At 36.3% G+C, this 27,305-nt stretch overlaps 2 protein-coding genes across 4 annotated transcripts in view; both read left to right on the top strand.

The window, feature by feature from the left end:
- LOC149968630 (uncharacterized) overlaps positions 1 to 27,305 on the top strand; it is a 163,449-nt gene that overhangs the window by 100,030 nt on the left and 36,114 nt on the right. The window lies entirely within an intron of this gene.
- Positions 11,533 to 17,034, top strand: LOC149968632 (uncharacterized). 3 transcript variants are annotated; one of them, XR_016480552.1, is made up of 3 exons: positions 11,533 to 11,597; positions 14,553 to 16,686; positions 16,763 to 16,812. XR_016480552.1 is itself a non-coding variant. In XM_090173067.1 (3 exons), exons 2-3 carry the CDS (start codon positions 14,597 to 14,599, stop codon positions 16,858 to 16,860), a joined length of 1,158 nt encoding a protein of 385 aa, XP_090029193.1. In that variant the 5' UTR covers positions 11,533 to 11,597; positions 14,553 to 14,596; the 3' UTR covers positions 16,861 to 17,034. The 3 variants fall into 3 exon arrangements, 2 of the variants coding, with proteins under 2 accessions (XP_090029193.1, XP_090029183.1); XM_090173067.1 differs by having other exon boundaries at positions 14,553 to 15,656; positions 16,763 to 17,034; XM_090173057.1 differs by having other exon boundaries at positions 14,553 to 16,850.

Raw genomic sequence — 27,305 nt, forward strand, 5'->3', positions numbered from 1 at the left:
ACGTAAACTGCTACAAAATATGTTACATATACTGCTGCAAAATATGTTACATATACTGCTGCAAAATATGTTACGTAAACTGCTACAAAATATGTTACATATACTGCTGCAAAATATGTTACGTAAACTGCTACAAAATATGTTTACGTATGCTGAAAAAATTTAGTTAATACGTATGCTGTTGTATAAGGTATCTCAATTTACTAAAATTCAGATTTCCATTAGATACCGTACATACATACGCTGTTGTACAATGTATCTCAATACTAATTTTCAGATTTCCATTAGGTACCGTAAAAATGTACAGTTACATTTTACAACAGCATACGTATGTATCTCAATACTAAATTTTAGATTTCCATTAGATACTGTACAAACTTAGTAACATACGTACGCTGTTGTACCATATAACTTAATACTAAATTTCAGATTCCCATTTGATACGTGTACAAACATACAGTTAAATATATATGCTGTTGTACAATGTATCACAATACTATATTTTAGATTTAGATTAGATGCATTTCATATACATACATGTTTCTGGTAGGTCAAAACGGTCCAGTTCATATAATACAAACTCATTAAGCACCACCATAAGCCTATGATTAGGTAGGCTTATGGCACCACCTACTACAATTAGATATTCTAATATTTAAAAATTAATTTTGATGATTTGCAGATCAAACATAAATCCTGTAAACAAAATATTAATTTTATTAAAATTCTGACACTTCAAACCATCCAGTTCATTCAATAGTCATTAAGGGCCACCTACTACAAATTAGATATTCTAATTTATATAACATATTCTAATATTTACCAAATTAGTTTTGAGGTTTGCAGATCTAATATCCCTGTAAAAATAAATTATTAATTATAATTATTTATTATTAATATTATTGAAATTAACGTACCACAGAACAAGAACGGAACTGGAATGTAGTTTTCGAGACGAAAGGAATGTGCTTACTTCTCTTCATAACCTCGTAGACATTCACATATAGCTAACGGCCGCGTTGTACCTCTGACAATGGTTTCAGCTAATCCATTTTTAACCCAAGCCGAATGGAATGTACCGGCTTCTCTTAATAACCTGGGAGATATTCACGGTTAGCTAGAGCCACTTTGTAGCTTTGACAATGGTTTCAGGTAATACGTTTTTTATCCGTTTTTACTATCAAAGTATAAGTCCGGCACCGCCAATAGATGGTAAGCAGACTTGGAAATAGTGATATTTTTATTCAGGGCCAGTGGCCCAGGGGCAGAGATGGGCAAAAAATCATTTGGCGAATAACGAATAAATTTTTTTCGTGTCAGTTGTTACTTATAAATAACGTTTACAATTAATTTATTTAGAGAAAAATATTCTAAATAAATGTAGGAAAATATTTTTTAATAAAATAAGTTTATAAATAAAAAGGTCAAATATCTGTTTTATTAAATTATTTGAAATAAATGCATTTTGCAAATAAAGAAGACTGAAATATTTTGTCATCAGATATTTCGGGTTGGCGTAGTTTACAAATAGATAGTCAAAACTAGCTTCCGTTTATTTTTTATTTAGTAGATAACTCAAGGAAAATAACTGAATATATGTCCAATGTGTAAGAAAATACAATACAAATTCCTAATACTTAAATTTAATTCTGGTGTCAGAGACGAAATACAATTTTCGACACTATTTTTATTTTAACAAAGAGTATCAATATTACCCAGCAATGGTGGTCACTATTTAATGGCACAGCGAAGGTACAGCAGACCTGTCGGAGGGGAGGCAGCGACATGTGAGCGAGGCCACTACTCACAACACACATGTTTTGTGAAGGAATAAATGAGGGGCCCGAATAAGTGCCGCAAAGTACGGGAACCCCAAAATGTGCTGGACCTCAATAAGTGCCGCTAAGTAAGGGGACCCCTAAAAGTGCCCTTAGGTGTGGGGACCACAAAACGTGTCGCTAAGTGCGAGGCCCTAGACGCTCGCCTCGTTCGCCTGTTCTAGCGCCGGCAATATAGCTACACCACTGTAGCTATTAATTATTTAATTAATGCTACTAATTTTTACTTGAAAGCATCATTTACCTTTACTATATACACAAACTTTATGAAGATACGTGAATTTGGTTTTCACGCGATAATATGACATTCCAAGATTGAAATTCGTAGATCACTAGAAAAGGATTGTAGCAGCACTTGGCGGAATAAGGGGGAGGACTGACCGCCCCGGGTGCCAGGGTAGCTAGGGGTAGCATTTACCCAAGGCAAAAAGTACGGATGGGCAGTAAATTAATAAAAACATTATCTAATACTGCCGATCCCATAATTTACGTAGCATCGTCCAAACAGTGGCGTAACTAAGGACCCGCAGACCCCGGGAACGCGGGGGGCTTTTCATTTTCACAAACTAGGGGGGCCTTTCGTTTTAAGTATTTTTAAAACAAAATCTTGTAAAAATGGAGAAAAATGAGTTACGGGACGAACAGGCTTTAAACAATACTAAAATTCAATCTCACTCAATATCTTACGTTAGAAATCGTAAAAAAATATCTAAAGGTAGCTTTGGAATATAATATATTAATTTTCAAATTTTAATAAATGATATTCGCGGTTTTTAATTTAAAGAGACATATTATATATTGCATTCTATTTACAATGACACTACTAATACTTAATAACAAATAATTTTTTTTTAAAAAGGGGCCTTTTGATATCCTGCGGGGGGCTCGAAATTTGTCATTACGCCACTGCGTCCAAAGCTTCTAACTGGAGGTGTTTGTCGGTGGCATTAGCGTTAAATGTTGCCATTATCAAGAAGTCAAATATTCCGCAACAGTTTACTCCATATAGTGCGATAAGCATTTTTTACGAACCTTGCGTTTACTCGATTAACTAAAACAAAAAGAACAAAGGTCTCCTTAATCCTTATTCGTTATTTAAATTAAAGAAAATATTTAATTTTTTTTATTTTGCGAAATAAATGACTGAAAATATTTTGTAATAAAACAATTTACCAAATGAATGTCCATGAAATATTCGTAAAATATTATTTTCCAGATAATAGTCGAAAATATTATTTTTTAAATTATTTACCAAATAAGACCACGACAAAATATTTGTTTAATTGCCAAATAACTATACCTAAAATATTTAGCCCTGTCAATCGACGAATAAATATGATCAGATATTTTGTTATTTAGTAATTTATTCGTTATTCGCCAAATGATTTTTTGCCCATCTCTGCCCAGGGGAGGTGAAATAGGGGAAACATTTGAAAATAGGGAGATAAAATACAATAATAAGAATTGGTTACGTTACTTACGTAAACATTTATTGACTTTAAAACGTTAACTTCAACGCTAGATTTCGCTCTCGACTAGGGTAGGAAAACTGCGTTTCAGCAACGGCGTAAAAAATATTTTTCAGAAATTTCCGTTAAATTTTTAATAAATATTTTTATTTAATTTAAGGGCCCAGGTGGCCCGCAACCCCAGTTTGAATGATTTATTTTTAGGGCCACTGATTTTTTTAAGAGCCATTGGCTCCAGGACTCCCGCTATTTCCAAATCTGATGGTAAGTAAAATATTTCCATGAATTATTTACAGCATTTAAAACCTAAAACATTTAAGATTTAGAGTAATGAAAATATAGTTTTGGACCTTCTAAAGTTGATATATTCCTTTTTGAATGGTTTTCTTGATTTCACATATGATCATACAATATAAACCAAATATTTTCCATAATTATAATTATTTACCATATATACTACTATTTTCCATATCAGCTAGGCTTGGCTAATAACCTTAGGCTTAGGCCCAAGTCATCTAGCAACTTTTAATACCTTTAAACAGGTGACCGGGTTACAATGCGTAGGAGGGTGGTGACAAGCCCTTCATGACACTATGTTCCATATTTACCACTCTTTACCACATTTACCACTATTTACCTTTATTTACCAGTGATATGCACAATATTCGAAAAAAGTGGTATTTTAGAACACCGCTTTTGCTTTAGTTACAGTTTTATGAAGGTAACCTACGTATTAGGGTGTTTCAAAAAAAATGCAAATATCGAAATGTTTTGGTGCACATTGATTTTCTTGTTCATAAAGGTGGGAAAATGACCCAGGAAAAATTTTACGTAAATTCATTAATATTTAGGACTGCACTGCCTCAACGAGCTTAAGTTTTACCATTATAAACAAACCCATTTATAAGCAAAAAATAATAATGTCACTCAAATACTTCAACCGAACGAAATATTTAATATTTATTACTTACTTAAGTTTACACAGGGTTTATTATAGTAATTTGACCAAAATCCCCACAAAACCAGGTACTAATTTGTGATTTTCAGCAGTTATGACCTGGTTTAGTGGGGCTTTTTGCCAAATATTTTATTGCGTACCGGAACTTATTTCTATAAAAAAAACCTTGTAAAAACTTAAATAAGTAATAAATATTAAATTTTTCGTTCAAGTAATATATTTAAGTGACATAACTGATTTTTGCTTTTAAATGGGTTAGTTCATAGTGGTGAAACTTTACCTCGTTGAGGCAGTCCTAAATATTAATGAATTTACTTAAAAGATTTCGTGGGTCATGTTCTCATCAAAATGAACAAGAAAATCCATGTGCACCAAAACATTTCGATATTTGCATTTTTTTAACCACCCTACTACGTATAGCCAGAATTAAATTACCAATTATTTATTTGTTATGAGATAAGTACTCATTTAGGACATTAAAATGCCAAATGTACCTTCGCAGGCTAAAAGCTCTTTTCAATGAAATTAAATTTAACTCCAAATTGCACTGCCAATTGTGAGTATATAAACTTATTAAAAAATTCCGATGTAATAGTTTAAGAAAGTGAGTATTTGACCCTGCACTATTTTTTCTTCCGAAAAGTATTTTAAGGTACAATAACATTTGCGGTATAAGTATTATGTACTTCTGATAATATTAAACGTGTATATTTCGGAGGTAATACCACACAATTATAATTGGGGCTTGATAATTACAATCTTATGACAGGCTGAAGTGTAGGGTTTTTCATAATTGACCTGGAAACCCACATTTGATGTGTGTTTACAAGAGCCGCTAACCTCAACAATGTCTGCATCACAGTCACCTGCGACCACTAACAAAGGCGGGGATTTTTCGGTAGTAAGTAAAATAATGTTCATAAGGTAGCACCTCATTTTGTTTTAATGGTAATTTTGTGATCGAACTTTATTTCTATACTGACACTCCGATTCGGATTTGCAACCCAACTGAATAATACATTATTGTCCTCAGTAGTAGTGGCTGTAGTATATATTACCTTACACCAGGGGGCTCTGTCTTAGTACCAATTGTGAAGATCTAATTACATCAGAAATACCATCAATCAAACTTTTCAATTACATTAAAAAAGCTATTAATTGCTGTACCCGAAGAAAACTACTAAGAAAAATAATGCCACAGTAAGTTAAAATATTTAGTAATTAAGGTTGCTGTAAAAATGTATATATGACGTCACATTTCAAGGAATACACCCTTCTCCTTTAATATTTAGTAAAACTTGTACAAGCCTCCCTCCCCGCACAGCGTAACGTCATTTCTAAACGGTTCCTACCAAGCAGCAAATTACACATATTTTACTATCAAGTCTAGGCGCTAAAATTTAAACTTAAAACTTTGATACGATTAATTAATGATATTTAATCCAGTACATATCTCTCTGATCTAACTGAAATGGAACTAGATATTATTATCAAAGATACGATTCGCAATTTACTGTTTAGAATGACCACACCAATCAAGTCGCCATAGTGAGCGCGTGCGGGAAAAATAAGTACGGGCTCTTGGACTCGTCGCCATAGTGAGCGCGTGCGGGAAAACTAAGTACGGGCTCTTGGACTACGAAGTCGGTTAGCTAGAAGAGAGAGGCTTTTATTGAAGTGCCTATTGTGTATATTTTAGTTGGAAAAGAAACCGTCGCTAGGTGGCGATGATAAAGATGTGATTGTCTATTTCGACATTCTATAGTGCTCTCGAGAGCATTGCCCTCGTCGTCATCAGGCACTTTCAATAAACGTGTGGGTCTAACAAGTTTCCAACCGCAGAGCGTATTTCGTCGCTGTCATTCCCGACTTTGCGGCTTCTTAAACCGTCTGAACACAAAACACCCCAGAGAAAGTGCCACAAAAAATGACGAAGATAAAAAGAAAACGTTTTTAAAGGCAACAGCTGCCAGGGAGACCGCAGAGTTGCCAGGTGTAAGTGACGTCTTGCAGCGGAACAAATAGAAATAAAACTAGCCCAAACTATCCCCTGCCATTTAAATTTGTGTTTTAAAAATAGGCGAAATTATCGGCCATTTCTTTAAAGGGAGTATGAACTAAGTCGTAAAATCGTCTGCTGGAACGCGCTACGGCTTGTTTTTAACATAACTTGCTTCTGTTAAACCTGGATCCCGAAATGTGATATTCGCTGATTTACCATAAATATATAAGTACATATATCCATTACAGATAGAGGCCGCGAAACCAACATTTACTTAGCCTAGTTGATTATTACTATTAAAGCGAAGTCATTTGAGGTTCGAGTTTAATGATTTTATTTAGGCTAGATGGCGCTAATATAATAAGAAAAAAATGCACACTATGCGTGGTCTTACGTAAAAGTTTAAACCAAGATTGAACTTTGGAAAAATTCGGCATTAAAAAGAAACACGTTAAAATTAATATTTTACGCGAATTTTCAATTATTTAAAATTTCTAAATTTCATATACTTTTGCCATCTGGTAAGCCTACGGGTATTTATAATCTGGCCTCAAATCGCGTTACCCCTGTAAAAGTATATTCTCCCTTGTTAAATGCGTCTACATTAAATAATTGTAGAAGAAACTTTTAAATAATTGTTTTACTATAAATTTATTATTAATTATAATTATTATTTGAATTATTATTAAAAAACAACTATTATTTATGAACTTAACTTATATTTTGAATAGTTAAAATAGTTACGAATCGTTACAATCGAAACCAGGGTTGGCTATATTTTTAGTTTAATTGAGTACCATTTTCTATGTCGAGATCACTATTTTCAAGGTCGAAATTGTCCCGATAATAATAGCTATTTTTTATAATAGGGTTTTAGTATATTGTCGAGATCAACATTTGGTCGAAATCACTTTTTCAAGGTCGAAATCTCTATTTATAGTATAGATATTTTAACTACAATATTTTGGTATATTTTCTGGTGAAACATTCTGAAGGACACCATTTACTAAAGATCGCCTATTCGCCAACTGATCTACGCCCTTCTACACAAGCCAAAAACCAGATCTTTTAGAAATAGCACGAATGGGCGGGAAAACCGTCCAGCTGGCAACACTGCCTCCGAATGTTTGCGTCTCGTTCATTCTTTTTAACTTTACGGCTTCCGTGAAATAACTCCTACGACAACAGAAACGCTTCCTAGTTTAATTTTAGCTCTATCGGCGGAGAGGCGAACGAGACAATGCAAGGAGACACAGACGATGGCCTATATAGAGAAGGACAAACATTGTAGTACTTCAACCTCTCATTTCATTAGCTCTTTCTCCACCGCGGAATGAAGACTCTATTCCAGAATGAAGAATGGCTCACGGCCATGATGGATATGATTGGATTTTTATATCTATTTTTCTATTATATCCAGAACCACTGATTGCCTGTTAGCAGGGATTTTTCGGCCTCCGTTGGAAAATAGTCTACTATAGCGTTATGTTAGTGAGTGTAGAGAGCTGTTGACTTGCGTGGCCACCACCTCCTACGCATTGTGACCCGGCATTAAAAATCGCTAGATGATTTGGTCCTAAGGTGGTGCCTTGGATATTAGCCAAGCTGGTTATTATTATTATTATTATTATTATTATTATTGTTTTGCGCCTGTTTACTTTTGATAAAAGGAAATGAAAGATGAAGTGTTTCTCTACTCTGATTGTAGATGACTCTTCAGTTTACTATAAATCAATTATGAATAAATGACCTAATAGCACTAGAGAAAGTGCTATTGAATCAACTTCTTTTTCAACCTGATAAGAACAATTTTTACCTTTTAAATTTTCCAGTCCATTGGTGGTGCCTTGGATATTAGCCAAGCTGGTTATTATTATTATTATTATTATTATTATTGTTTTGCGCCTGTTTACTTTTGATAAAAGGAAATGAAGTGTTTCTCTAATATGATTGTAGATGACTCTTCAGTTTACTACAAATCAATTATGAATAAATGACCTAATAGCACTAGAGAAAGTGCTATTGAATCAACTTCTTTTTCAACCTGATAAGAACAATTTTTACCTTTTAAATTTTCCAGTCCATTGGTGCCGTGTGTCTCTTCCTCTCACGCAGACTGTTCTCTCAAGATCGTCTCTTTTGGAAACGCTCAATTTCAGTTTCTCAAGGAACTTTTGTTTGAGTTCATCAAATGTTTCTGCAGCATAATTGGACTGTTGAGCACTTGGTCCGCCATCTATTTCGACTGTCGGTGGGGCCATAGCTATCGCTACCTTGCAATGCGTTTCGGCTTCGCTTAAGTCCACACGTTTCTGGTGTCTTGGCGATTCCTAGCCACTTTCAATGTGTATAGCGTTTTAGAACCATAGAAGAACTTTTTTTAAATGTCTGCTTCCATGTCTTTTGGTGAAACTCGCTTCCATAGATTTGACTGTGGCCAGCCCCCGTCGACCTTCTATTCATTGCTCCTTTTCGGGATCTGCAAAATTGCTTGTGGCCGATGCACTTCTATAACAACCTCTTGTATGTTTCAGCCGCGTTGGTGTGGTTTTAAAGCATCGAGTCCGCTTTGTTGACCAGGTACTGCCATTGATTGAAATAAATTTAGAGTGCCGATTTTATATTTTCTCGGGTTGCAAAAGCTAGGACTAGAGTTCAAACGGCTTCCAAAAACATGTTTCGGACCACTTAGAAGCTCTTTCCTCAAATCTGAAGCTTATTTTCTGCGTTCATTTTAATGGTTTGAGAGACGGTTGGTCTTCGATTTATTAAGAAGTTCCGTCCCGATTTGGCAATTCTGTATAAGGCCGACGCATAATATTTCACGGCGTGGTTGACACCTTCAATTTTTATCGCATCTCTTCTGTATGATACCCTCTCCAGGATGTTCTTGAATCTCCGTCACCTATCATACGTTTACACCGAAAGACGTGCTTGGCTTCGCTCTGATTGAACCCTTCAACAATAGTGTCCGGTTCCAATCCTCCAGACGATCCGGTCCAATTTCTGTAGCACACGTGCTATATTGGCTTCTCGTTTTTGGTGGCCATAACGAAAGTACTACAAAATTTGTTTCTGAATCCTAAAAATATAATTTTTTCTTTCTGGCACCAATAATTACGGTGGCTCTGGATTTGGCGGTAAATCTATGACCGTAACTACGTTGACACCAGATACCGTCCACGATCACTGTGATATACGGAACGCCATCAGCATCGACATCTCCCACTTCCACAGCTAATTAAGTGATATCCTTCCCTGCCGGCTTCGTCAATGGCCTGGCTTAGTGTTGCTCCCGAGTACTAAATAAAATAGCGTTATCAATAAATTTTCTGGCAACGTCACTCGAACAATTTTTTACTTTTCCTACTTTCATTTCGCTTCTTAGCGAAGTTATAGACAACACAGAGGTATATTGTCTCAAAAAGGTTAAAATTATGTTTAGTTCGTAATAAAAACTCTTTTAGAGAATATGAGTTAGTGTTACTTACTCATGAAATCCTTGTAATATCGTATCAAAATCAGAGTTTGGGCTATAGAAGATGATAATATCGTATGGTCACAATCGCTTCTATCTGTCGACACTGTAAAGTAGGCGTTCAATTCGATCCCGCTTTCATCCAATTCAGTTGAGTTATTATTCGAACTAGTAACATTGTCAGTCGAGTTCGATATCCGTAAATAAACGCATATCTTTCCGTTCTTCGGGCTTCTTGCTGAACTGAGCAAAACCATTTCTTCTCGCGTCGCAAACAAGAGTGATTCAATTTTCAAAAGAACCAAAACTCGATCGTTCTGGAACTGCCGCGTTATTGATTCTACGCTTTTACTGTACAGTTCCAATACTATACTTTACTTTCCCAAGTAAAGCCTACAAGCACCAAGGTATGCCTAAATTTAACAATGTCTCTGGGGAAATTCAAAGAAACTCTTGGAATCGCCACGGCGCCGTTGAAACTAATTTGTACATGAGAAAAAGGGTTGGGCACTTGTCACGTAAATTGTAAATACATACGATTTAAACGCAGATATATTTGTGAAATAAATATAAGCTACAAATATAATATGGATTGCTCGTACAGAAATCAATGCTATATACCTTACACTTACAAATAACCGATCAATGTTCCCTGACCTTTGGCAGTTGTATTAGGTGACATTGATTTCTTGTATAGTCTAAACTAAAATTGTAATCGTGTATGTAAAATTTTTAGTGATTTTCTCTACTATGTGACGCGAACTCTGCAAATAAAGCCTATATTGCGTATATATGATAAAATGGTTACTAATTATATATATGCATAAAACAATTATATACAAATGAAATTAGCAACCTTCACCATATGTAAAATGGTTAGATCGCGAAATTAAAATGCAAAAGCGACCATCCATTTAGAGAGATCTAGCCGAGAATAATGTACGAAAAGACAAAAATGGTTGCTCCCCGTCTTTTTTGGACAACGAGGAGGGAGCACTGCCATTTCAAAGCGAGGCGCTAACCCCTTCCCGTAATCGGTGTACACCCTAACTGTAATGATTACGTAATCTTCTGTAATCTTTTGAACTCATTCGTAATCCCGCAAATCTGTATATTGGTTCTTTTATAGCGAGAAAACTCTGGATTCAATTTTAAAATAAAATTGTGCAGCATGACTCGCGAACAATGAAATAAAAATTTAGACTACTCTACAAATGCATAAGCTCCCGCGAAAACGAAAGATAATTTATACCCAAGATAGTATGTGTTCGCCGTTTAACTACAAAAACTAAATAGCATTAAAATAAAGCCTAAATAAACAACATTCGTTTTACGTGCTCCAAATTTAAGCCCTATGATGGGTTATTAGCAATTTATATTTTTCCCCACAATTAGTTCCGCGGAACCGCGGTACACAGTTTGCGAAACACAGATCAACCGAAGTCGCATCACCGCGCCGTGAACCACCACTGACTGAACGAAGTTGCTCAATTTAACTTTCCTGTTGAACAAGATCTACTTACCTTCGTTTTTGAAGTGCTCGCTCGTTTTCGAGAGGATTTACAAAAATGAACGTTTACAATAGATGGCGATACCATCTCTAATAACGTCAAAATGAATTCACCCGTAAACTTTGGATAGTTAGTACAGGTAAATGCGTTATCAGTTCTTCGAAAACTACCTTATCTAGAATATTCCAGTTTTGACACCATATTATAAACTGCCTTCGCAAAAAGAAGGAATAATCATACCTGTGTAACTATTGTTTATAATTTGTTCTTAATACAGTGTTTGTAAAAAACTGATTTCAGAGAAGAATTTGTGATGTGAGCTGCTTTGAAAACTTCATAAGGTAATCTTTAAATTTAACTTGTCAACTGGTGGTTTTTTAATCGGAGCAATGAAGATAATATTTGTATAATTCTCGTTTGCTTCTACGAAAACATTTCGTGCTAAACTACTATTTTTTTTTAAATAAAATCATTTTGAATTCAATATTTTCGAAATAGTAGTCAAAACTCAGAATTCAACAATTCCCTAGCCTCTAAAAATTACACCTTAAAAACTGTAGCAGCACCAGCGTTTTAAAAGATCTAGGCTAATAGGTTTCTCAAAAATTGTCCCAAATTTTAGACGTTTATAAACTTTAAGTGGCTACCGTAGTTCCAAAACTAAGTAAATCAACTTACGCGTATTCGCACTTTGGCTTTTTCGAAAGCGTCGCGTAATACTAATTTTAAATAGAAAAATATTTTTCTGTGTTACCTGGTTTTGCATCTAAATACTTACTACTTAAATATTTATCATTAAATAGTTATTGAAGATTTAAAATACTATTAATAATAAACTAGGAATACGATGCTAGACTTCTCATATAATAAACCATAAGTGCAGGGCCGGATTAACCAATAGGCCGAAAAGGCCTGCGCCTAGGGCACGAAGCCTACAAGGGGCACCAAGAGGGTTCGAAGAAAAAAAGTACAAAACTTTAATCATTTGCTTTTCACTAAATATTTTCGGAGTAATTTTGGTAAATGCGTCCACCCCTATGAACCAAAACGTTTGATTGTCACATTCTCTGACGGACTGCCGTCTAGCCCCTGACGACATACTAAATCTGGCAGCAAAATAAATTTTCCTTCCATTTCTCAAATATAAATTGAGGAAGCTTCGCTCGCTATTGAAAGGGGGCACCAAACTTAACTTGGGCCTAGGGCCCCATAAAGTCTTAATCCGGCCCTGCATAAGTGACCTCTATCGTCAGGCGTAGAAATCTCAGTTCTTAAATAAAATAAAATAAAATAAAATAAAATGAAGTAAAATAATTCAATTAAATGAAAGTAGTTAAATTATTAAAAAAAATTATTTAATTTATGTAAAATTATGAAATTAATTAAAATGATGAAATTAATTAAAATGATGAAATTAATTAAAATGATGAAATTAATTAAAATGATGAAATTAATTAAAATTATGAAATTAATTAAAATTATGAAATTAATTAAAATTGTGAAATTAAATTAAAATTATGAAATCAAGAATGTATTTATACTCAGGAAGAATGAATATGTCGAGGGGCTGATAACTCCGCGTAATCGGTGTACAGAGCCGTACCTTTGACTGTACTATGAAAGTTAATTAAAATTATTAAAATTACGAAAGTTAATTAAAATTATTAAAATTACGAAAGTTAATTAAAATTATTAAAATAACGAAAGCAAATTAAAATTAATAAAATAAAGAAAGTTTATTAAAATTATTAAAATTACAAAAGTTAATTAAAATTTTTAAAATTACGAAAGTTAATTAAAATTATGAAAGTAAATTAAAATTATGAAATGAAATTTGAAATTATTTAATATTAAATAAAATTGTTAGTTTAATTTAATTAATGTTAAATTAAGAAGTATTTAATTAATTTTAAATTAATAAGTATTTAATTAATTTTAAATTAATAAGTATTTAATTAATTTTAAATTAAGAAGTATTTAATTAATGTTAAAATAATAAGTATTAAATTAATGTTAAATTAATGAGTATTAAATTAATGTTAAATTAATAAGTATTAAATTAATGTTAAATTAATGAGTATTAAATTAATGTTAAATTAATAAGTATTAAATTAATAAGTAATACATTAATAAGTTTTAAATTAATAAGTATTAAATTAATAAGTATTAAATTAATTTTGTTTTATTTTTTGGGGTTACTTCCCTAAAGGACAGGGTGATTAAGTTATTGTATAGGGTGGTTGATATAGCGCTCATTTTGGGTGAAATTTATAGTGACCTTATTAATTTAATGTACAGGTGATTGAAATATTTTTAATTATAAATGGATAGGGTGATTATTGGATTTAGTGACTACTTACAATTTATCAGTGATTTCCGGTGATTTTTTTAAGTGAATATCGAGGGGCTAACCACTCTTAAAAAGTCTGTAAACCGATTACGCCGGATTACGCTTAGATTAGTACTGCCAAAGGCAGGGACTTCAAAGATTACGTGTAATCCCATTAGTACAGTCAAAGGTACGGCTCTGTACACCGATTACGCGGAGTGATCAGCCCCTCGGTGAATATACAGAGAGTGTTTTCCTAAAATTCTAAATAAAAGTTCTGCTACTTCATGGTTTAATTAAATTTATATGTAATAAAACTTTCGGCAGCTTTCGGACCGTGCTCCTTCTTAAGCCGCGTTAGAGTGGTTGAAAAACCTCATTTCCGAGAAAATTATTATAGTGCTCTTATAAAGTTAATGTACAAAGTGATTGAGAATTTATACTAATTTAATTTAATATGTAAGATATATTTAATTGTTTATGTGTACACTGTACTCAAATGTTAGGGGCAATTTATTTGAATTGCCAATAATTAGTACCATGAATTTTTTCTAATGCTTCCAACCAATTTCCAGGGAAAAGTTGCGTTATCTGAACCGAAGAAATAATTCCAATATATAAGATTTTCCACGTTAACACTCAAATTTTTCAGATCAGTTGATGTGGGTAAAAAAGTCAACCAGATAGTTAAAATCCGAAGATATATATACTAAAGCTATAAGCCAGATTACTGTTCAACTAGCTGAATCTGATGAGATCAGTTCAGATGGGTAACTTGAGAAAATGAGTCAGATACAATTTGAAATGATATTTCTGGCTGAGGGGAATATAAAACAATAACATGATCTGACTATCTGATTGTTTTCAGATATCTGAACATAGATCAATTGCCCATTTGAAACAGTTTTCGTCTCAGAGATTAGTTTGCGTGTTCTACCTAGCGTTTATTTTTCCTGATTTATTTCAGAGATAACAATCCGGAGAAAAGTTACTATTAATTAATTGGAAGAAATGGACCGTATACCTCGCCGTATACCTCGCCGTATACAAACGAAGTTCGTCGAAGCAGTGGCTGAAGACGATAAAGAACTCGTTCTTAGACTGATCAACGAGGGAGTCGACGTCAACGGGATTGGCTTATTTTATCCTAAGTCTGAAAACTTCGGGAAATACTCGACTGCCTTGTTTGTGGCATCTGAATATAACAAATTAGAAATATGCAAACTCTTAATTGAAAAAGGCGCTGATGTTAATCGGACAAGTCCAGGCAATTCCGAAATCACGCCTTCGGAGTTAGGTAATCTAGTGTTTCAATACGTAACGAACGTTTTTAGGATCGGAGCAGTTAATTACAGCACCAATTTTGATCAGAGAGGAGCAGTTGAAGAAAATGTTTTCACGCCGTTATGGGTCGCTGCTCAGAATGGCCATTTGAAAGTCGTAAGTTTACTGATTAAACACGGAGCGGATGTCAATAGGAACACGAACGCGAACAAGAATGAGACCAATCCGTTATACATCGCTTTGAGAAAGGGTCATTCGGAGGTTGTGAAACTCCTGAAAGAAAATGGAGCGGACATAAACGAGGCTTTACGAATTGCATCGCTCAAAGGACATTTCGCCGAATTCCAGACATTAATCGAAGAAGCTGTCAGATGGAATTCCGAAACTCAACGAAAGAACGCGGAGAAAATCGAAAGAAAGTTTCGCGCCACGTCCGACTTCATTTCGCAAATCCAGACGACATTGAACAAGAGCATTGATGAGAAGAACCGAAGTTTGGAGCGGCTGAAGGAGAAATTCTCCAGGAAACTGCGGGTAAAGGAGTGGGAAGCCGAGCAGCTTCGAGAAATTATCGACGAGATGCGCAAAAACATTGGTGTCCTGAGCCAAGAGCGCCAAAAAGAGCGAGAGGGATTCGCTGAAGAAGTGGGCTGTCTTGAGGGAGCCAAGAGGCAGTTGAACGCCCAAATCGAAGAGATGAATAAGGAACATCAGGAGGAGCTGGACCAGGAGTTAAGGAAAGCTAAGAGCGACTTGGAAACTCAGCGCGATGAGTTGCTCAAGAAAGGTGAGTGCCTAATAAAGAAACTAGAAAGGCGCATCGACGAACTGGAACGCGAGAATCGTGGTGTGCGTGAGACAAACGCGAATCTTGAAGGGAATTTAGCGCAATTGGCCATCGAGTACGTAGATGGCAACAGTATTAGCCCGACATCAGGTGACGCCGAAACCAGTGTGGTTGTTACGAAAAAGATCAAATCCAAGCGCACAGCTGGTTTTCGGAAGGTTACCAAAGGATTTAAAAAAGAATTACGCAAAGTGGGAAAGACTTTCTGCGTCACGATTAACAATAACAATATTCAGTCTTCGGGTCCCGTCAACGGTACTTTCACTGGAGACGTTAAGAGAATCGAGGCGAATTTAAACGGATCCTAAAAACACAGTGACTATTTTAGAACATAACACATTAACTGGTTTTTTGTTAATGACGTTATTTAATTGGCAAAAAAACTAGCTCATCGACAACGGTTGTATACTATTGGACCGAATCCCATTGAACCGAAAAGTATTTTCGTTTATAGCCCAACATGGCGGGGTTCAGTTTAATGGGAAATTTATATCTGGTTCGTTTTCACTTCGGGAGGTTAGTTCAGGTTGGGTTAGGTTAGGTTAGGTTAGTTCAGGTTGGGTTGGGTTAGGTTAGGTTAGGTTAGGTTAGGTTAGGTTAGATATGGTAGGCAACTATTTAAAGTCGGGTCTTATCAAGGTTATTTTCCAAAATTAAACCCGGAAAATATCAAATTTCAAGGGAAAAAGGTCTAAAAATACACGTCGGTACGAAATAATAAATATTTAAGACATAGTTTAGTCCAAATTAGATATACTATCGTCACGTAACCTACGATATATAAATATGTATCACTAACGGTATATTGAATGAAAACCGCGCAAAACGCGGTTTTCGGTCGATTGGAATTCGGTTGAATGGTACATTCGGACGAATGGGATTTCGGTCCAATGGTCTACAATCATCGACAACTAGTACCATACAATAATAATAATATCGATGTAGCAATTGGGTTGAAAGTATTAGACATGTAAGTCTAGGATTTTAGATGGTACAGAATAAAGCTACGTATACACTCCGTCGTTAATAAGACCTTTTATTATTAGAGATGGCAATGACTCTATCCGGTTCCTGGAAAAAACGACTTTACCGGAGAGCGTGGCACCATCTACAGAGGAAGCTTAACTTCAAAAGAGCGAAATAATAAAGTCGTAAGAAAACCATTGTAGAGTAATATATTTCAGGGCCATAGTTAAGCAGGGTAGGTTGCTGCAGCTCCAGTCGCCAGAATATCATTGTTCTATAAGCAAATTAAAGCAAGTGTCGGCTCTATCATTAGGGCAATGTACGTTTTCAGGTTCTTTAAGAACTTGCTTATATATATTTTAATCCATTCTCCTGAATTTATTACTTTAATTATTGTAATTTAAAATGTTGGTGAAATAAGGTTTATTATAAACTTTGTTAAAACCAAATAGTATCTTACTCATGTATTTTCCTGTACGTAATGGAGGTACGCTGGCTCGAAAACATAAATTTCTAAACAATTTAATTGAAATTTTCTCCAATCGAGACAGCAGAGTAAACCAGGGGTTTCTCGCACTAATCTTCCTAACTCTCGACAACAAATACTCTCCGTCGCTGTAGGCATTGGCCTGCAATTACCGCAAGTACACCTAAAATAAATTGTTGATGCTTAAATTAGTACAATGATTTCCAATACGTTCATTATTTCCCGCTACTACTGGCTGTTCATTTTCATCTTCATTTGCAAAATACTCGGGGTGGTCAACAAGTAGAGGCTCAACGTTATACGGAACGGCCCCTAGATTCTCCAATTCTTCAGCCATAATTTCCGTCAGGAACCTTTCTAAATTTAACTAAGTTTCATAAACCAAAATAAGTCTAGGTCTTGTATATTATAAATCGTGGTGAAAATGATTGTTTACCTTATAAAATCGCGTGCGTTGACTGCTGGCCTAAAGAATAGATGTAAAAAAATATTTCTACAGTAGAATAACCGATCAAAACGTTTATATAAATTAGTTATCCGAATTTATTTATGAAGAAAAGTGTCATAACAAACATTAGGCGAAAAATCGCAAAATGCAGAGGCGATGAGCGCGCGCCTAAATTAGCTCTCTCATTGGTTGGTGTTATAAAAGTTGAAAGAGGCTTCTCATTGGACGCTCGTACAGCCGCGGAATACACAAATCTCCGAGAACTTTTTGGGTCGACGCGTTAAGCCCGAATTTTTTAAAGTTTTTTTTTAAAAAATGGATTTAAAGTATTTTAACGAATGAAATATTTAAATAGGCTTAATTATAGATGGGGAATCGAATGAGAGTAAGTTATTTATCGTCTTCAGCATCCCTTTAACTCTATTATTGTTGAGTTTGCAAGTTATCTCCCCACTGGTTTAAGGGGTTTTCCCCCGAGTTCTTCGGTTTCCCCTTCCATAAAAACTTGTCTAGGTTAACGGTAATAGTTAGTGTAGGGAGCTGTTGGCTCGATCTCGTGGCATGCAGGGCTTGCCACCACCCTCCCACGCATTGTAACCCGGCCACCTGAATTAAGGGCTTCAAAAGTCGCATGATGACTTAGGCCTAAGGTGGTGCCTTGGGTATTAGCCTAGCTGATGATGATTATTATTATTATTATTATTAGTTGTACGATATGTTTTAGCTCACACTTGACAAAGAATACCGTAGGATTCGAAACGTTGTGTCGACGCCGTCTAGATGCTCGTTTGTAGCATCCCGGCTTTTTAATATTTTCAAATAAATATTTTTAACGTCATGAGTATTCCGCAATTTATTTATTTCGCATACAAGTCAGTTCACCATGACAAAAATTAGTCTATCCCTCCAACTTATGCTCTACTTACGTTGTTAGTGGACTTTAACCTAAATTACATACCCTTATAAAATATATTACCAAAAATTACTATACTTTAAGTTATTGACAAATTTATAATAATAAAGTTTATTAAACAGGAAATGAAAGTTTACACTTATTGCGCCCTGCTTTAGTAGGGAATGGAGATAACATAAAATACCATGAAAGTTACACAAAAATATGAATGAAATAACAGCAATGACAAAGGAATGGCGATGGATATGGCAAAAGGTACAGTTAGGAAAAGTAAAATATAAATAATTTTTTTTTCGTTTTATACAATTGTATACAAGAAAGATATTTACCACCCGTAAAACTTGTCAAGCCGACACTTAAAGGCAGAACTAGACGATTTAATCTTAATTGGGGAAGGGAGGGCATTCCATGAGTTTACTACTCGCTGTGTGAAGAAGACACGGCGCGAGGTACAAGCATTACGCTCCTTACATATCGTAGGAGCTTTCCTACCCGTCCAGCGAATGGTAAAGCAGGAGGTGGCCGGGACGTCATACAACTCATAAATTAGTTTGAAGGCCTCAACCAAGTCATTTCACAGACGCCTATTCGAAAGGGACAAAAGACCAAGGCGCGCAAGACGTTCAGGGTAAGACAGAGAACGAAGGCCAGAGACCATCTTGGTGGCCTTACGTTGCACTCTCTAAAGCCTCTCAATATCCTTTACCAGGTGAGGGGACCAAATACTCGAGCAAAAATCGAGATGTGGACGGACATAAGATTGACAGAGAAATAGGAAAACGAACGTTTTAAAACATACAGTGCACGTAAGCCGCGGGCAGAAGCCACCCGACTGTGAGTGGTGCCCAACATTTTTCCATCCAACATGACGCCGAGGTCACGAACAATTTCGCTGGCCTTGATGACCCGACCACCCAACCGGTACTGGAAAAGGGGATTGTTAGGACCACAATGGAGGACCGTGGATTTATCAGGGTTAAAACTCATCCCATTTGTTGAGGCCCAGGAGTCCAAAGCGTTTAAGTCACTTTGCAACAATAGACAATCGTGGGATACTTTGATTTCGCGCCCAAGTTTGGAGTCATCAGCAAACAGCCTAATAAAAGATTCCCGAATAGCTAACGGGAGATCATTGATATATATGACGAACAATGTAGGTCCTAACACCGAACCCTGAGGAACACCACTATTAACGGGGCACCAGGAGGAAACGACATCCCCTAATGTCACGCGTTGAACCCTCTCGTTAAGAAAATTAGCAATCCAGTTAACTAGCAAAGGGGGGACATCGAGTAATTCTAATTTACGGATAAGGAGGGAATGAGGAACGGTGTCGAAGGCTTTACGCAGATCGAGATATATCAGGTCTACAGATTCACCAAGCTCTAAGGATTTAGTGACGAGATCTAAAGTGGCTGAAAGATTCGTAAAGCACGAACGTCGCCGAAGAAACCCATGCTGGTCCGGAGAAAATAAAACACGACAAGATAAAAAAGAAACAAGAGAATCTCTAACGTGCGTCTCTAACTGTTTACAAGGAATACACGGCAAACTTATACCCCGAAATGTGTCAACTGAGGAGGAAGTGAGGGATTTACGGAGAGCGGTAACATTGGCCTGTTTCCAAATGGCGGGTAGCCTACCAGATTGGAGCGAGTAGCGATATATTTCCATGAGGGGAGAAGCTATGATGCATGCGCCTTCGCGTAATAGACGTGGATGAAGGTTGTCAGGGCCAGGAGATTTGTGAATAGGTAAACGGTAAAGGTAACGGCGAACAGAGCTATAAGTGACACCAAAGTCAGATAGAGAAAAATCTACGCTGTTTAAAGACTCATTTATATCAATCCCTGAAGGTAGACGGCTTCCAAGTGGGGTTCAGGTGTAAAAACGGATTTAAAGAAGTCATTAAGCGCCTCAACTATTGCCTCAGGCTCACGGAGTGTATCGCCTTCGAGAGTCTCGACTAGAAACAGAGGCTTTTTTGGTTTAAGGGAATGAGAGACGTGAGAATATAAGGCCTTTGGATTGCTGGGAATCTCATCAATGAGACGAGCTTCGTATTTGAATTTTGACACACGAATATGCTTGGTAAGAGCATTACGGCGAGTAGCAAACTCATGGCGAAGTGCTATAGTAGGGGAAGCACGAAATGCCCGGAACGCTGTACGCTTGGCCCAAATGAGAGACTCAGTATCTGACGTCCACGATGGTTGCTTACGGAGCGCCGAGCGACGTGAGGGTCGGACAGTTATTAGGGGGACACTTTCCGGTCGCGCTTCAAAAACAAGGCGTAAAAACAAATTGACCTTGGAATCGAGAGAGGGAACCTGCCGGATACTAGACCAGTCCTTTGTTTGCAATGCCACGCGGTAAAGATCATAGTCACCGCGACCATAGGCGTACCGCGGAGGAGCCGGACGCGGTAAGGGGGCAGAACATACACAATCGAGGGAAAAGGAAGGATGTAGTGGTCGCTATTACCGAAAGGGGGAAGGTGAGAGATATTACGGGGAATATCCCAATCAAACGTGAGAATTAAATCGAGGAGGGAGGGGACATTATTACCACGGTGGCGGGTAGGAGTAGTAATATGTTGGCGCAATTTACAACTTGACACAGTGTTGAGAAGACGAGCCTCAATAGAACGCACACCTTTGGTAGTAGTGAAGGAAGGCCAATCAATAGCCGGAGCATTAAAATCGCCTAACACAATAAGGCGGTCCGCTAACTTGCTGGCTCTCACCACCGTTCCCACAAATTTACAAATGAGCCAACCAACGCGAGTGATAATTTTATGTACCGCCTTTTGGGTATAAATGTAGCTTAAGTATCTTGTTTTGATTTCGACGCTAGCGACACCTGTGGACTTCACGAGGAACCGACACTTGCTTTAAGCATATGTAACATAATCACTCATAAGTATGCCATAAAAGCCTTTTTGTAAATTACGTCACTTACAATTCCGTGACGAAATACGCGTCATCAACTTTAATGATGGGAAACGGAAGTTAGTGAGAATTCCTCGCGCGTTTCTGGCTTTGCCCATGTCAAGTTTAGTTCGTGCCTCGCGATCACATGATTTCATTTCCATGGTAAACTTTTCAATAGCGCAAGGATTATAAGCCGACCACCTGTTTAAAGGCATTATAAGTCGCTAGATGAGTTGGGCCTAAGGTGGTGCCTTGGGTATTAGCCTAGCTGATTATTATTATTATTATTATTCATTATTAAGCATTTTTGCATTTTTGGGTCCGCTTATTGTATGTTCCGCGTGAAACAAGGTCTCATTGAATTTTTTTCAATGGAAATGTTATACAGAGGCATACTTATGAGTAATTATGTTACATATGCTTTAAGTCATCAAAATTAAAAATAGCATACAGAGTGTAGGGATATTTTATACTAAACCCAAGTTGCCATTCCTCGCCTAAAGGAAACCTGGCGATCCAACCTACATTCACCCAAATGGTCCTCCCTCTCACGTCACTTTATTTTTTTCAAGTATTTTTTCACCAATGACATCTTTCGTTAAGTAACAAAGATATATTTTAATTATAGTCTTATGAGTTACTTTACGCACAGTGCAAATTAAATACCAGGCCTAGTGAAGTTATTTTAATTTGAAAAGTTGAATGAAAGAAACAAAGAAGTAGAGATGAAATATTTCCGAAAAGAATAATTTACGATTGCTATGACATACAGACCTAGAAATCAGAAACTTTGAAGCGTGCGCTATTAATAATTTCAAATATTAGTTTGATCGATAAATATTACCCTAAAAGTATTGGAGCCGGTTTAAAACACTTGGAGCTGGAGCCGTGGCTCCAGATCCGGCTCCGGCCTTCACCGGAACTGGAGCCGACTGGAGCCGATAGGGTTTAAATTGGAGCCGGAGCCGTTTTGGAGCCGGAGCCATGCGGAGCACTACCGTTGATTAATCAATTAGATTAGCCTTTCTAATGAAAACAAATTAACGGTGAAATATTTTAAGTTTTAAATTAAACATCAATTTAAACTTCTAGCTATTAGCTGTATCAAGGTTAAACGTTAACAAGATCGTTTAAAACAAATCAGGCAGTTCCTCCCGTTTCCGTCACGTGACCTTCCCACTTCGCAAAACGCGTGTAGCACCCCCATCAAAATTCAAATGAGTCTGTGTCTCTTCAGTACAACCGTACCGTATGTTAAACGAATATTTTATTTTTTTTGTTATCTTTACCGTAGTAATGATAGTTTTCACAATTTATGAGGATTAGTGAATATATGGTGAAAAAACGATAATCGATTAAAATCTGCACTAGATTACACGACCCTGGTAGCACAGAGCCGTTGGGAAAGGGTTTTGTTCTTCGGGTTTCGGGTTGGCAATGGGTTGGAGTTGGCAGCGGCCACTTAGCCAACTCTCTTTTTCGTTAATAATTTTAGAATATTTTTGAATACTGTTGGACCGTGGTTGGCCCAGCTGTAGTTTCCTTCGGTTCAATTTTTAACTCCCTATCTATCTTCCCCTCTTTTTAACAGGTGGCGCATGGTTGGCGTAAACGCTTTTGTAAAGACTATATATTCGCTCTAAATAGTCTTTTTATTTCAAAACTAGATCCAGCAGCATTGTACTAACGGTATTTTTTATTTGAAAGACAATATGCTTAAAACTATTTAAAGTTGACTATTAAAGCAAGTGTCGGCTCAAGTGTAGTTGCGTTCTCGCTCGACAGTTGTCGCCACCGTGGAAATTTAAACAAGTTGATTAGGCACATTACCCAGCATAATTGACCTATATGGCGTGGCCCAAAAGCATGCTTTTAGGTCATTGGGTATTCGTTATCACGTATCAGAAAAGACTATTTTAATCACGTACTCAGTCGACCTCGTTTGGATTGGCTTTTCGGCAAACACGTAATTGTCGACTTGAAAAAAAACGATAAAACGTTTTTGAAAGTCGATACTAGGTGGAAGCACCTTCAAGGCGATCTGAGCAACCATAGCCATCTTCGATACATAGACCCAATCAAAAATAACGTAGGCAATGATAGAGCCGACACTTGCTTTAAGCGTCTTTCAATTGAAATAAATTTTAGCATTTGTTCTAAAGTACAAACTATGTTGTCATTTAAATTTCATAAACCCTCTCAGTGTCGCACAGTACTTAATGTTCTAATTATATTATAGTTGACTTTCAGTATTATTTATAACGTTATCCTAATTTAAAAGGTAAATACATAAGATAAAGGCTTTATACTTAAAGCTCGGCAGAACGGATAAAAAAATGGCAAGATTTTGATTAGTCATACAAATTTGTTGTTTTATAGATATGATTCGCAGCTACGATTTAATATGCAAACATTACTGTATAATTTGGATAATGTTTCGTTATGAATATAAAAGAAATATTAAAAAGGGTTATTTCTTATCCAAACACGGAGCTCTATTTATAGTTGGCAATGGGGGGTACAAAAGGCTAAAAATGGTTGGCAAGAGTAAGAAAATAGGCTTATAATTGGTTGGCAAGTCGAGGTTTAAATAGTTGGCGATCTGACCTTTTTGAAGTTGGCATATAGGTGGTTTAAAGTTAGCGTATATGTGGTTTAAAGTTGGCAATGATTTTTCGAACAGTTGGCGAGGGGCTTAAAATCGTCGGTTAGGAGTTGGTTAGCTAGTAAATATTAAGTTGGTTTTGCGGACATCAAAGTCAGTCATCCAAACTACCCACGTAAAGTAGCAGGCCAACTGTTAAAAATGTTCGGTGGCCCAACCAATTTTGGCTACTCGGGGATACATTAAATGTGCGAAAGTTTTTATTAAAGCAGTTTTTACAACAAGTTAAATAAACCGTGGTCAAACTCTCGTTCAGCTTCATTTATTATATAAATAATTCTCGTTGAGATTAAATTATTACATCAATATTCATCGTTCAGTTTAAATGATTAAAAACCGATATTTTATCGTCTATGTAAAAATTATCGGAAGATTTTATAAATAAACTAAAATTATAATAATTATTTACCTTAACTATTCCGCATCCTAATCTTAATTTTAGCTTCTTCCTTGCAATGAATCAATCTTACTCGACACCCAATGTGAATAAACGTTCCCCGTTGAAATGGTGGGTTACGGCGAGGTAAATTGCGGACACGGCAATCAAAGAAGGCGAGATTATACGCTTAATCCTTCTGGAACAGAGAGTCAAGATGTTCCGAGACAACCTCGCTTTCGAAGGCGTCAAGCTGGATTCGTCAGCCAAGAAGTTGGACAAGTAGTTTTCGATAGTCTTCGGCCAACCACCTTCTGAACCTCCGATTGCCCTGGCACCTTAAGAAAGAATTTCAATTAAAGTTAAACAATAGGTTATTTTAAGGACCAAACCCTGAGTATAGGATGTTTTGGCTTCTGGGACATTTAAAAGATAAATACTATCATTTATTATATATTTTAATTTTACCTAAATAACATGAAATAATTACCGTATAGGGTAGAGAGTGAACCCGCTGGTAAGGCAGATGACTTTTTAACAAGTCCTTTTGGATTTCCAATCCGTGATGTTCGTCGTCTCACAACGCTGCACCCCGTCATCCATGATAGTACAAAGACGCTGTTGAATGACTGGTAGCATGGCCTCACAAGGAGACTACCCGAGGTGTTACACACCGATTTGGTTCAAACTCGGGGGGTTGGTAGACCTTCATGTAACTTGAAAAACGTTTTTGCCATGAAAAATGTTTGACAACATAAAATAACATGGGATTTTGACCGATTTCCCTGTGAAAAAAATTAAAAAATTGATAAAAATGCGACCAATTTTGATTTTTTTCGTCAATTTTTATCATTTTTTTTATAATTTTGGTATTTTAATTTTTTTTCAGTTTTGTAAAATGTTGGAATTGGTCAAAATCCCATGTTATTTTCAATGGGAAAATTTCCATTTTAAGTTGCCATGGCAAAACCGTTGCCCATTGAATAAAATCCCTTTAGGATTTTTCAAGTTACATGAAGGTCTACCAATGCCCCGAGTTTGAACAAAATCGGTGTGTAACACCTCGGGTAGTCTCCTTGTCAGTGTAACAAGACCAGCGTCAATTGCGTCTAGAATTCCCTGTTCATACTCGCAACTGCTTCTCTTCTTTGAACCGCGAACATTTTTTCTCCGACGATCTCTACTTTTATCGCTTTTGGGTCTTTGCGAATTCAAAGGAGTTGGTCGTCGAAGCAACACCGGATTTGTATTTAAATTAGTTTCAACTTGCGGAACTATGCTAGAGTCAAAAATAATGTTAGGTGGTAATGATACGACGTTACTCTCAGTAGCATTAGATAATGTCTTAACTTCTTCAGTTAGCGTTGATAATCCTTCATTATTCCCTGAATTTGAAATGGAAAATTGGGGAACAATTTAAAAACAATGGCGGCGTTGAAACGTTTTTACGCAGTAGGATATCTAAAAGAGGATGTTCAAATGGGCAATCTTTAGTAACTAGCTATGTCACCCTTAAATATGTTTATCCCGAAAATATACCCAAATCGTATGAAAAATAATAAGTTTTTGAACCCCATAAATCAACTAGAGTTTTAATGTTAATATAATTTAAAAAATGTGCATTAACTTTAATTTCGGAGCTATTTTACAATCTTTTTAGAGTATCAATGAAATCTGAAACATCTTTGGGAATTCCAGGTACCATATCCAACCCCAGACTACCCTTAACGCCGTTACTGTTGAGAAATCATGGTAGATTTATGAAACTTCATGCAGTTAGTAAATCCAGTAGACGGTACACTTCCTGGTTGTTCAGAAAGCAAACGTTTTCGGCGATCGTGCTCTTCAAACAAAGATAAAAGCAATAGTGCAGTTTTATGGAGTTTTTTTTCAAACCGAGAAATGCTCCAATTTGAACTAGGAAACGTTTCTCGACAACTAAGTCCCGTAATATCTTCAATTTCCACTCTTGTTGGTAACCCGAGTGCAATCCCTTCAGGCATAACTGGTAAAGCAACTGATGTAGCGATGAATTCCGTTGAAGTGCTTTGACTGCTAGTCGCTGTTGAAGGACTTGTTAAAGCAACTGATATAGCGATGGATTCCGTTGCAGCGCTTTGGCTAGAAGTCGATGGTAAAGGACTTTATAAAGGAACTGATGTAGAAATGGATGCCGTTGCAGGGCTTTGACTAGTAGTCGCTAAAGAATTAGTCTGTCTTGGGTCACCGACTGCCATTGGCATAGGTTTGACGACCGCCACGGGCTTTACTTTTGTTGTGGATAGCATATCTTGGATCTTCTCTATCGTCTTGTACATCTTGATAAAACGGAAGTGAACTTAGGAATAATCTTTGTCCCCCGAGTTAGTGAACACCAGTGATTTCTCAAATATTCGCGTTTCCCAGAACTGCAATTAATAAATATCTTACTTAACCTCAAGTGATCTCCAAACCAAGCGTTACTTCTTCTTAGTATAGTTATATATTTTTACATGAAGTGAAATAGCATTTAATGGAGCTAGTATATATACCTACAGAAAGTCTACGTGAAAGCTACGCTAAGGACTAATAAAATTTTACGAACACCGTTATTGTGACGTCATCCAACGAAAAAAGGCGCCCAAGCGTACTCACCCAAAAAAAAATATTATTTTCCTAGAAATAAAAAATAAACCACTATCTTCAAAATTCTTCTTAAACCTACATGTAGTGGAAATCTAAAATTTAGAAATACCAAAAAATTAACCTTTAAACTATTATATATAAAACCAGTTTAATTGACTACTTCTAATAAAATCAGG

The sequence above is a fragment of the Leiobunum rupestre genome, chromosome 1 (genome assembly GCF_980474605.1).
Source record: "Leiobunum rupestre chromosome 1, qqLeiRupe1.1.hap1, whole genome shotgun sequence".
Taxonomy (NCBI): domain Eukaryota; kingdom Metazoa; phylum Arthropoda; class Arachnida; order Opiliones; family Sclerosomatidae; genus Leiobunum; species Leiobunum rupestre.

Excerpts from the sequence above, each read along its gene's own strand:
- LOC149968632 (XM_090173057.1), top strand. The coding sequence starts at position 14,597 with ATGGACCGTATACCTCGCCGTATACCTCGCCGTATACAAACGAAGTTC.